Source organism: Hypomesus nipponensis, chromosome 9 (genome assembly GCF_054491055.1).
Source record: "Hypomesus nipponensis isolate SF chromosome 9, ASM5449105v1, whole genome shotgun sequence".
Classification (NCBI taxonomy): Eukaryota; Metazoa; Chordata; class Actinopteri; order Osmeriformes; family Osmeridae; genus Hypomesus; species Hypomesus nipponensis.
In genome coordinates, this window is record NC_140369.1 from 10,653,857 (window position 1) to 10,665,734 (window position 11,878).

The 11,878-nt window shown below is 43.6% G+C and overlaps 1 protein-coding gene across 1 annotated transcript; it reads left to right on the forward strand.

Annotated features, from left to right (window-relative positions):
* The first annotated feature begins 1,093 nt into the window (after window positions 1–1,093).
* prkcda (protein kinase C, delta a) lies at window positions 1,094–11,486 on the forward strand. Its single transcript, XM_084705028.1, has 18 exons — window positions 1,094–1,219; window positions 4,216–4,345; window positions 4,460–4,659; window positions 4,781–4,847; window positions 5,293–5,449; window positions 6,002–6,033; window positions 6,210–6,295; window positions 6,436–6,565; window positions 6,668–6,768; window positions 7,133–7,229; window positions 7,312–7,442; window positions 7,541–7,714; window positions 7,951–8,042; window positions 9,795–9,857; window positions 10,163–10,301; window positions 10,556–10,744; window positions 10,839–10,967; window positions 11,055–11,486. Exons 2-18 carry the CDS (start codon window positions 4,237–4,239, stop codon window positions 11,211–11,213), a joined length of 2,055 nt encoding a protein of 684 aa, XP_084561154.1. The 5' UTR covers window positions 1,094–1,219; window positions 4,216–4,236; the 3' UTR covers window positions 11,214–11,486.
* Window positions 11,487–11,878: the final 392 nt, after the last annotated feature.

Below are 11,878 nucleotides of genomic sequence, written 5' to 3' on the forward strand. Positions count from 1 at the left end.
CAAGAGAAGTCCACAGGTGCTGCATACAAACGTACAAACGCAATCACAAAAGTGGAAAATCCTGTAAGGTAAGGAGTTCCCTAGTTGTGTTATGAGTCAGGATCTCCCTGTTATGTAACTCCTGAAAGGGTAGAATTAGGGTAGAACAGGGACACACCTGTATGCAGCAGTTTTAACTTTCAGCACAACAAAAACATCCTCACCTACACACCAGTGTGTCTGTTCTGTGAAATTATATTTGATTACTTAATTAATAAGATTCAGAATCAGAAGGGATTTTATTCGCCATGAATGTTTGCACAAACAAGGAATTTACTTTGGCAGGAAGGTGCATACATTAAACATATAGGATTATATATCTCTTTTTTTTCTTTTCTTTTCAGAAATAACTAATTAAATACAACTTAACTGGTACACAGTGGGTGATGGTGAGAGCATATGTGAGTGTTTGTGTAGGGGATGGGTTAACCAGGCATGTTGCTGAAATGTTGGGCAGAGATGAGTAATGTGGAGGGCTAGAGCCAGTTTAGCCTGAAGACAGAACTAGCAGCTGCAGGATCCAAATCTGCCACCTCCACAGCCACACAGCGCTGCCTAAACTCAGACTACCCACGCAAACTAACTCTACAATCCCATCCTCCGCACACACACACACACACACACACACACACACACACACATACTTTGCTGTGTGCAAAACCCATATGTCTTTTCATACATTAGGTAATCAGGATAGATCCTTTACCAGAGTTATTGTCAGCTGTAGGTTGAGACGCAGATCCCATTCTTAGAACAATGTTTTAATCTAACCCAGAGATGAAGGAAGTAAAATAGTGCGTACATCAGAAAGATTGAGATATATCATGTGTCTGACTATGCTTTGTGAACCTGCTTCATCGTCCTCATGAGCACTGACCCAAGTCGTCTATTCAAAAACTACAGACAGTAAGATCAAAGACACGTCTACTTTATCAAAATGTATACAAAATGGGGACACCTACATTCATTGTTGCTAAATAGCTTAAAGTGCGTCCGCAATGCAGTGTGTGTATGTGTGTTTGATTGTGTGTCTGTACCTGGTCGACGTCACATAGTTCGCGGAGAAGCTAGAGCGCGCAAGTACTTCCTCAATCGAAGGAATCACAGAACGAGAAACGGGAGGAAGAGACCGACCACGACAAGCATACGTTAACAAGAAAAGACACGTTTTCAAGTCGAGGTAAGTGAATCACACGTACATTAACGTGAAACCGTCAGATAGTTCTAACTTATAACTACAATAAAAAAAAATCGGTCCCTGCTATTCGCAAGCATTCTCAAAAGTTTGGGACAAATTATGATGGCCTCTATGTTTTTTGTATTCAAGGAAATGTAACGGCAAGTAACTATCTTCACAGTTAAAATAACTTGCAGTTGACTTATGTGTATGTCCAGGCTCCACAATCTGAACTGACTACAAATACATTGAATATAAATGTATCCCTATGTAAGGGACGTCGTAAGACTGTTCTGTTCTGACATCCGCAACTTGAAGCTACATATGTGGATATAGTCGGCCTATATTTAATAGCACAATATATGGACCATCATTCATTTGTTGCTTTACTGGTATGATGCACTTATTTAAACAAATGGATCAACTTTATTTTCATTCGCATTTTGACATTGTGTTATCAAACAGTTAAAATCACATCACCACTGTACCGGTCACAGCTTAATTGGTGAAATTAACTCGGTAAACTCAACGTGACAGTTAATCAAAATATCATAGTCTAGCCTACCTTTCAGCAATCTCCTATAGCCTACTGGTTTATTTTGACATGCAAGATAATAGATTTTAGGAAGAGTGACGTTGTCTACAGATTATTATGACACAGATTGGAGCATAAATAGCCTATTTAAAAATATGCATATGAATAGGCATATTTTGTCGATTTAGGTTCGTTATAGGCTTATACAGTAATCTAAGTTGATTGGAAAGGAAAACCCAGTTATAACTGCACTATGAGTCACAATGCATCTTACTGCACTGAATTGAAATATTTCCCACATCCTATTGCATTCATGTAGGCATACTTGGACAGTTGTTGCGTTAAGGATGTTGATCATCAACACACTGACACTGACACATCCTCCTTTGCAATATGATTTGTGATGTGTGTGAATGAGATAGAGTCCATGTGTCTGTATTAGGATATGTATTATGTACTATTATCTACAATGGCATGTCAATTTTTACATGCCCCAAAGACATGTTCAGTGGCTGCACAGTTTGAACATAACCAAGAAATCCCCAGGAGAAGCTGGTCACATGGATCTAGCAGCTGAGAGGGCTGGGCATCAGTAGCCATTGGGGTCAGTTCAGATTGCCCATTGCAGTATTACAGCACAAGTCTCTGACAGGCAGTCGTTACTACACTGTTCCTGTTTTATCTCATTCTATCTCTCAGTCTCTCTCTCTCTCTCTCTTGCTCTCTTTCTCTCATTAACAGACACACACACGCTCCACCATCTCATTAATTGTGTTATCTCAGTCATTTATAGTTGTTGCTACGCATACAGGACATTAAATGAAATAGTACAGATGTGAGCATTCTCCCTGTCTGTTTGTGTTTCTATGTTTAGAATGTGTGTGTGTGTGTGGCTAATATGTGAAAACAGATTATGTGTCTCAAAACATTGGTGCATCAAAATATAGACTCAGTCATGCATACACACACACACATACTATTCAGTAACAACCTATTTTCCTGTATCTGGTTGCTTGTCTCTCATATGAATGATTCTGGGTCTTAAAGCGTTTTAACTGGATCAGTCACGGTCTTGCAAACACACCTGACAACCACACACTTTTTCTGTGTGACCGTAAACGGTCCCATCACTAGATCTATGTGTGCTTCTGAGGAAGTGATGGAGAGGTATGCTACAGCAACTTAAAGTAGAACACTGAAGATCTTGTCAATCTCAATGCTTCCCTTCTCCACCACCACCACTATGCACACACTCACACACACACTAACACCAATAACAGTGAGGTTATTATTGATTAGATAACAAAAGCATCACAGCTCAGGGCTATGGGCGCGAACTAGTCTATCGACTTTGCTTTCACACGTACTGACAAGCATCACTTCATTTTTATTTCTCTTGTATAACACTCTTTCGCTATTATGTGCAATATGTTACTTCTCTTTGTGTACTTGTTTTCTGCCCGTGTAGTTGGTGTTTGTGAGTTTGGAAGTGAGGCATGTAAAAGACCTGTCTGGGGTTTTGGTGTCTGGGCATGCTGCGGCTCGCTGGCTGTCAGGAACGCAGGGAAATACCTTTACTTCTGCAGCTCCACTCACAGTGGTGAACAACATACTGCAAGAAGGGTGGAAGAGATGGCTTTCTAGTTTCTCAACATCCCTGTCATACTGTTGCACATAAGAGTTCTTTGTTTGTGTGTCTGTGTGTGTATGGGTTTTGTAATAATTCTCCACCAATGCTTGGCACACAGAATTGTGCCAACCCCCCCCCCCCCCCTACACACACACACACACACACACACACACACAGGTTTATAACTAGGCGTTCTTGACAGAGGTGCTATAATGATCTGGATGTACATGGGTGGGGTTTAGATTATTAACCTACAGTAAACATAAAATATATGTTTAATCTTACCTCAATCAGGAGCCTGAATCAGTCAAGCCTGAATTTCAATGCAATTTTACTTCTCCTTATTTGAAACTTCTTTAAAATGCTGTTCTGCAGTGTGACCAAATAACTGTCCCAAGTTCTACTTGTGTACACATGTAAGAAGGGTACTCGTGCATTCTTACTCACACACTCTGTTACTCAATTGGCCAATCACAGGACTTTCAATCATAGGACTCTTTCAATCATAGGACTTTCTTTAAATGAGAATCACGTTTTTTGTATAATTTCTTCTATTTCTAAATAGGGAAACTTTTAAAGTTCTTTAAGATGTCTTTATAAAAAACAACTACTTAAACAGTAACATGAGTAGGACATTATTGATGCGTATGTATTGTGCATATACAGTACATGTGACTGAAGCTTGTGTGTAAACGTGTTCTTTTGTGTGTGTTACTTACAGAGTACAGATGGCGATTTTGCTGAATCATGGTACTTTGTCATGTGTATTCAGCAGTAATCAAACTGACATGTCAACATATGTGACTGGGGTAACATTCTGGTCTCATTGAACAGGTGGCGCAGGGACTGGTCACCATGGCGCCCTTCTTGCGGATCGGCTTCAACTCCTACGACCTGGGCGTTCTATCTCCCCTGGCTGACCCCCCCTTCTGTGCCATCAAGATGAAGGAGGCCCTCACCACTGGTGAGGATATGGATTGTGCTGTATGGACTGTTCATGCACACACAGTATGTTTATGGCATGACACTAATTCCATAGTGGCCGTGCCATGAGATCATTCCTGTCCCCTCTCTCCAGAGAGGGGTAAGACCCTTGTCCAGAGGAAGCCCACCATGTACCCAGCCTGGAAGTCCAGTTTCGACGCCCACATCTACGAGGGCCGTGTGCTGCAGGTGCTGCTGATGAAGACGGCAGAGGAGCCTCTGGCAGAGGTCACAGTAGGGGTGTCGGTCCTCGCCGAGCGCTGCAAGAAGGCCAATGGACGAGCTGAATTCTGGGTAAGACACAGGAAAGTGCGACACAGACGTGATCCAGATCTGTGGGGTTGTGAAGGCGGTTTGCGTTTGAATGGAAGTGTCGGAGGGCTTGGTCTCGACAATCTACTGTACGTGCATTCAGGTGGATCTTCAGCCTTCGGGGAAGGTGATGATGGCAGTGCAGTACTTCCTGGAAGGAGCTGATCCAGGTGGGGTGTAATGATTTCCTCATCTTCATTTCCTCTTCCTCCTCTGTTGCCCGCCCTCTTAAACCGTCTGCCCTGAGCCTCGGTTAGTCTCTTGGCTCACAGCTTGTCTGTTCACTGGACAGACGGATCAGGAGAGAACAGACTGCATACCACAGAACGTGTTAGTGTGTATGTGTATGTAAGAGAGAGAGAGAGAAGGAGACAGAGAGATACAGAGAGGGAGAGAGGGAGAGAGAGAGAGCGAGAGAGGGAGAGAGAGAGAGAGGGAGAGAGAGATAGAGAGAGAGAGAGAGAGAGAGAGAGAGAGAGAGAGAGAGAGAGAGAGAGAGAGAGAGAGAGAGAGAGAGAGAGAGAGAGAGAGAGAGAGAGAGAGGGACTAGCTTATTTTTTTCCAAACAAATAAACCGAGAGCCTGTCTCTTCTCTTCATGTGTGCCTCTTGGTAGAGAGTAAGCAGTCTGTGAAGGAGGAGGAAGGACCCACCATCAACCGAAGACGAGGGGCCATCAAACAGGCTAAGATCCACTCCATTAAGAACCACGAGTTTATCGCCACCTTCTTCAGACAGCCCACTTTCTGCTCTGTCTGCCGAGAGTTTGTTTGGTCAGTTTGTCCTTTACACCATGTGTGTGTAATTGTGTGTGGACACTCTGGGGAGATGAGCTCATGTTTTATGTAGATACCATTGTATCTCCACTTGTGTCTATCTTGGGGTGTTGGAGCCTGAGCCGATCAGAATTCCTATATAGTTTAGCAGAAATAAACTTAGTTAGACTCAATCAAATGCTAGCATTTTCATCAGTTTAAATGACAGGAAAGCATTACAAATTTGCATTGCCGACTAGTAATTCTGACTAGCAATACTAACTAATAATATGCTGACCCTTTTTAAATATTGGATGACCTTGAGGTTTTTGATGTAAAAATGGGTTACCAGCAACAGCAAGAGATTATATCAGAGGTGTGTGTGTGTATGAAAGTGTGAATCGGGTTTCTGTACAGTTCTGTGAGCATATCAACCACCCCTTTGCATCCAATGGCGTTCATTACCATTCTAATCAAGATAGCAAGGCCATCATTGTCCGCAGTCTATCCAGATCTGGAGGTCATGATCACAGCCCTGAGCTCTCCCTTCCTCTTCTCTGTCCTCCACAGGGGACTCAACAAGCAAGGCTACAAATGCCGACGTAAGTGGATGAAATTCATAAAAAATATAAACCATACCATATAAACCAACCATTTGACCATATTTCACCTCAAATGGAAAATAAGAACTGTAAACACAGTTATATAGGCTTTATGATTTGTGGATCAGCTGTCAGATGTGGAGTGTATGAATTTGTGTTCCCCTTTTATTCTCCAGAATGCAATGCAGCCATCCATAAGAAATGTATAGACAAAATCATTGGAAGATGCACGGGCACAGCGGCCAACAGTCGGGACACTGTGGTACGTTGGACCAGGTTTTGTCCAGGTTCCTGCTCTTTTACCCCAGTACTTATTCAACCAGGTTGAGAGTTTTCTCTGGAGAAACCTTCAGGAAACCTTCCATAAATGTGTGGTACATTCCCTCCTATGTATGTTCACAGTTCCAGAAGGAGCGCTTCAAGATTGACATGCCTCACCGCTTCAAGAACCACAACTACATGAGCCCCACCTTCTGTGACCACTGTGGCAGTCTTCTGTGGGGCCTGGTTAAACAGGGGCTCAAATGTGAAGGTAGGGAACAAGCTCTGTGTGTATGTGCATGTGGGTGTTTTGATTCTTCTCTTCATGTAGAAGTGTGTATGTCTGTAACCAAGTTACTAATTTCTCTCCTAGACTGTGCCATGAATGTCCATCACAAGTGTCAGGATAAAGTAGCCAACCTCTGTGGGATCAACCAGAAACTACTAGCTGAAGCTCTGACACAAGTCAGCCAGGTTGGTAACCGTACTGTTTGTGTGAGCATGTGTCTGTGTGTCAGCATGTGTTTGTGTGTCAGCTTAAGGTTGTGTGTGTATGTGTGTATTTGTAATGTGTGTGTTGGTGTGGACAGACGTGTGTCTGGGTGACTCCTGAGTCAGGCCAGGCTGTGGGGCACCAGAAAGCTGAGCTGCCTCCTCTTGTGTGTTTAAGGACACAAGGCTAATGCGCTCCTCATGTTCTCATTCATTGATTCACTGCAGTATAATCAGATCCGTTAAACAGTCTGTTGTACTGTATATTTGATATACCTCTGCTTATTTAGCGCTCTCTTTCTCTAAGGTACATTTCTCTTGTTGTATTTCTTCTGTCCATTCACAGAAATCCACAAGGCGCTCAGACCCAAACCAGCCAAACCTGCCAGATATAGGAGTCTATGAGGAGGTCTCAAGGAACTTGGCTGCTCTGGATGTCAACGGTCAGTGTGTACGTGTGTGTTTGTGTGTGTGTGTGTGTGTGTGCATGTTTGTGTGTGTTGATGAGGATGTCTGCTCCTTTAGACGGCACCCCTTACGGCCGGCTGTGGGAGGGCTCCAGCCCCGTGCCACCGACGCGTCTCACCCATCTGACCCACATCAACGTGGACAACTTCATCCTCCACAAGGTTCTAGGCAAGGGAAGCTTTGGCAAGGTAGGCATTGCCATGGTAACATACATTTGCTTTCTGGCGTCTGTAAGAGGACACGATTACTAACAATCCTCACCTCTCCTGCTCCCCTGCCGTCGTAGGTCCTGCTGGCAGAGTTAAAGGGCAGTGGAGAGTACTTTGCTGTCAAAGCTCTGAAGAAAGATGTGGTTTTGATGGATGATGATGTGGAGTGCACCATGGTGGAGAAGAGAGTTTTAGCTCTGGCCTGGGACAACCCCTTCCTCACCCACCTGTTCTCTACCTTCCAGACTAAGGTATCTCACACGCTCACACACACACATAAACACCGTCATAGACAGAAAATACCTTAAATACAATAGCCTTATAGAGCTATACGTCAATGGCTTAATCAGAGTAACTTTACTGTGTGGTTTGCATATTCATTATAAGTTGTCTTTTGATTTCCTATTATTATTTGCAAACCACATCCTGATATGATTGACATATGTGGAAGGCCACAGTAGTAATGCACATGTCCTGCTTGTGACAGGAGCATCTGTTCTTTGTGATGGAGTACCTGAATGGAGGAGACCTGATGTTTCACATTCAAGAGAAGGGTCGCTTTGACCTTTACAGAGCCACGTGAGTAGAATCAGCCATAGACTGACAGGCAAATCTAACATGCCACTCACACAAAAACAGACGCACAAACTCAGACCCATGGGTGTTCTGATGGAAAACAGATTTGCACAGTTCTGGCAGCATATTATATATTGGTCTCTTTCCATTGGTCAGAGCAATAGACTGCCCATGTAAGGAGAGGGTAATACAAGTGGGTGTGGGTGTATGTGTTTGTGACATCACTTCATCAGTCACCAAACAGGGTTTTCCACACAAACATGACATAATTCCCCCCCTCCCCCCCCCCCTTCTCTAAACCAGAGACTGGGGAAACCTGACTTTTCAAGAAGTTTAACTTTGAGTTGTGTTTAAATGGGTTAAACTATCTAGTATTAGCAGTTGAACTGAGTAACAAAGCTCCCATCCTAACCCTCTGCGTTGAACAGGTAAGATGACAGGATTACTACACTGCTGCCAGGCCAGTGACACTCGATCCAGCTGGGAGTATTAATCTTTAACCACATTCTGTGCATGAGTATGCGTGCATGTACTGTGTGCACGTGTGGATTCTCCACCAGAAGCTGGCAGCCCAGAGTGGAAAGTCTTTCCTGGGTTTGGTTTCCTGGTTATGCAATAGTTTTCCCTGGCCAGAGTCTGAACCAATGAGTTTCCAATGAGCCCACTATCACAGCACAAAGGGCCTGTTGATCTGCTGCTACCTCTGAACCCACTATCATCCGACAGGCCCCAAATCTCACACTACCACCAGAGGGGAAAACACATCCCATTTATACTCCATTACTAACAATGTTACTCTCTGTGTCTAAGCTCCCTCATCCTGCCTAGCTGGGAGAGTTTGTCTGAACCGTCAAACAACTGTTTGTGTAAGAGCATATGTACTGTACATTCAGTATCATTAGAACCTATACTAGGATTTACCCAGACATTTGATAATGACTTAGTCATCATTATTGGTGAGTGAGAGTTAGAAAACAGGTCAGGCTGGACAAAGCCATGTATCTTATCAACCAGTCAATCAATCTGTCAGTAAATCAGTCAGTCATTCAGTGAAGCCCATTGAATCCTCAGCTACATGGGTACATCGTCCCCTGCTTTCTGGAGCCAATCTGTTTCGCCTTTCAGAGATGATAAAAGAAGGAAGCCAGTGATAGGCTTACACCTAGGCTAAGGCTGCTTGGCTGCCATTGGTCACTGCTCAGTGGTCTCAGGTATCTCAACGGGATAGCATTGTTCACCTGTCCTCACAATGTCTCTCCATACAAATGTCCACTTCAATTATTAATACTGTGTGAAAATAAAGAAAGTTACACTCTCTATGGACCTGCATACTCTCAGAGCAATTTGCAAAGCCAGGATGTAACTTCTTCAATACAAGTCTCCATAAAAGCATTGCTGATTATCACAAACTCTTTTAAGTTGGTTATTTATCTTGAACATTGTATTGTTGCTTCTCTATTAAACATATTAAGAGTTTGATTACCCTGCATGAGGAATAGGGCTGCTATATGGGTCCATCAATGGAATGAAAAGAAAGCTGAAATTAAGCTAGTTGAAGGAAACCTAGGTGAGAACATATATTGAGTGTGTTATTCTCTATTTTCCATTTGACACCACATGTACGCAGAGCGCAGCCCACAGAGACTGCATTCATCACCTCCTACACCACCTTGGAAAACACTGCCATCCCACAAAATATGTTTTAGATCAGGAGTAATGTCTACCTTATTCTCTCCTCCCTCTTCCCCCTTCAAGATTCTACTCTGCTGAGATTGTTTGTGGCCTACAATTTCTACATTCCAAGGGGATCATCTACAGGTAGGGCATGGACAACACATGCAAGCACACACACGCACACACACACACACAAAGTTGGGGATGGGGAGTCAGGTGGCTGAGCGGTTAGGGAATCGGGCTGTTAATCAGAAGGTCGCTGGTTCGATTCCCGGCCGTGCTAAAATGACATTGTGTCCTTGGGCGAGGCACTTTACCCTACTTGCCTCGGGGGGAATGTCCCTGTACTTACTGTAAGTCGCTCTGGATAAGAACGTCTGCTAAAATGACTAAATGTAAAAATGTAAGTCATCACTTCCTTCAAATGCTTTTCGTCTTTCTGCTCTCAGAGATCTGAAGTTGGATAATGTGATGTTGGATCAGGAGGGACACATCAAAATAGCCGACTTTGGCATGTGTAAGGAGAACGTGTTTGGAGAAAACAGAGCCACCACCTTCTGTGGGACTCCAGACTACATTGCTCCAGAGGTATACAACAAACACTGAACTGATGTTAGGATTTGCTCTGATTGAAAAAATGCTAACAGGTTAGTCTAGCTACGTGACTGAACAGCGGTGGTTTACCAGATGGAATTTGTTGTTAATACAATTACCGATGTTTACATTTTGGCAATACTTTTTTTCGTCCTTTATTTCAGAGACCCTCTAGGTTTACCCGGCTAATATTTTAATCAAATAATCAATCTGTTGGGATGTGTGTTTATGATGACATCTCTCGTTAGATCCTGCTTGGACAAACATACTCCTTCTCAGTGGACTGGTGGTCATTCGGAGTGCTGCTCTATGAGATGCTGATTGGCCAGTCACCTTTCCATGGTGATGATGAGGATGAGCTGTTTGAGTCCATCAGGATGGACACACCTCACTTCCCCCGCTGGATCACCAAGGAGGCCAAGGACTTGATGGAGAGGGTTTGTACTGTACCCTTCTCCAAATATAAAATAAACCTGTCTCTCTGAACTGAGCTAGTCACGTTGATTGTGTTTGTCTTCTCTACTCATGCAGTTGTTTGAGAGGGACCCCACTCGCAGGCTAGGCATTGTGGGAAATGTCCGCTTACAGCCCCTGTTCAAAAACATCGACTGGTCGGCCTTGGAAAGGAGGGAGGTTGAACCCCCCTTTAGACCAAAAGTGGTAAGGGTCTTATGAATATGTCTGTCAAGATAGTATAGAGGAAAAAGGTGTACAGTGTTACTTGACTAACCTTTACACCCATTACAGAAAGCCCCAAACGACTGCAGCAACTTTGATCGTGAATTCCTTAGTGAGAAGCCCCGCCTCTCTCACAGCGACAAAAACTTCATTGATTCCATGGACCAATCAGCTTTCGCCGGCTTCTCCTTCATCAACCCTGAGATGGAGCACCTTCTAGAAAAGTGAGGCGCAGAACTTCATGCCAGTCTCCACCCTGGGCACTGGCATCCCAGAGGTCAAAGGGGAGAGGTGAAACCAGGGTTTAATTAGTACTGTCTTAGGGTCTGTTCGTCAAGGTGTCTGTTCTGTCCCGTGATCAAACCTGCAAGTGAGTGAGCGGTACCCTGTTCAGTATTTTGTGTGCCTGTTCTGTAGTTAAGCACAAACAGTCATTCTCTGGTACTTGTAGAAATCACAAGAGTATAACTTACAGGAATTGTCCTTTGTACAAATAAATAGTTTTGTGATGCATGCTAGGGTGTCTAGGTGTTTGTGGGCCGTATGTAGATGATTCTATTAATTGCCACCCGCATTGAAATTGTCAGTTGAAGTGAGTTAAATGACCCTTGTTATACCACACTCACCAGTTTGAAGAACCAACACAAGAAGCCTCTGATTTTCTCCCATTCCTTTGCAGTAAAACCCTGCCTCAAAATAGAACTGAATTCTGATTGTTAAGATGGTTCCTGTTTTGACACCTGGAACCTTAAATGTGGGATACACTCATTGACAGCAGTATAGTACCACCACAAGGGATGTCTGGCTCTTCCAGTGAATGGAGCACTTTAGTGTGTGTGGATGAAGGTGTTTAGGTTTGTTTGAGTTATCTGCTTGCAGGTCCAAAGACCTTA

Coding starts and splice junctions, on each gene's coding strand:
- prkcda (XM_084705028.1), top strand. CDS start 4,237: ATGGCGCCCTTCTTGCGGATCGGCTTCAACTCCTACGACCTGGGCGTT. Junction 4,660..4,780: donor ATGGACGAGCTGAATTCTGG/GTAAGACACAGG, acceptor ACGTGCATTCAG/GTGGATCTTCAGCCTTCGGG. Junction 10,745..10,838: donor CCAAGGACTTGATGGAGAGG/GTTTGTACTGTA, acceptor CTACTCATGCAG/TTGTTTGAGAGGGACCCCAC.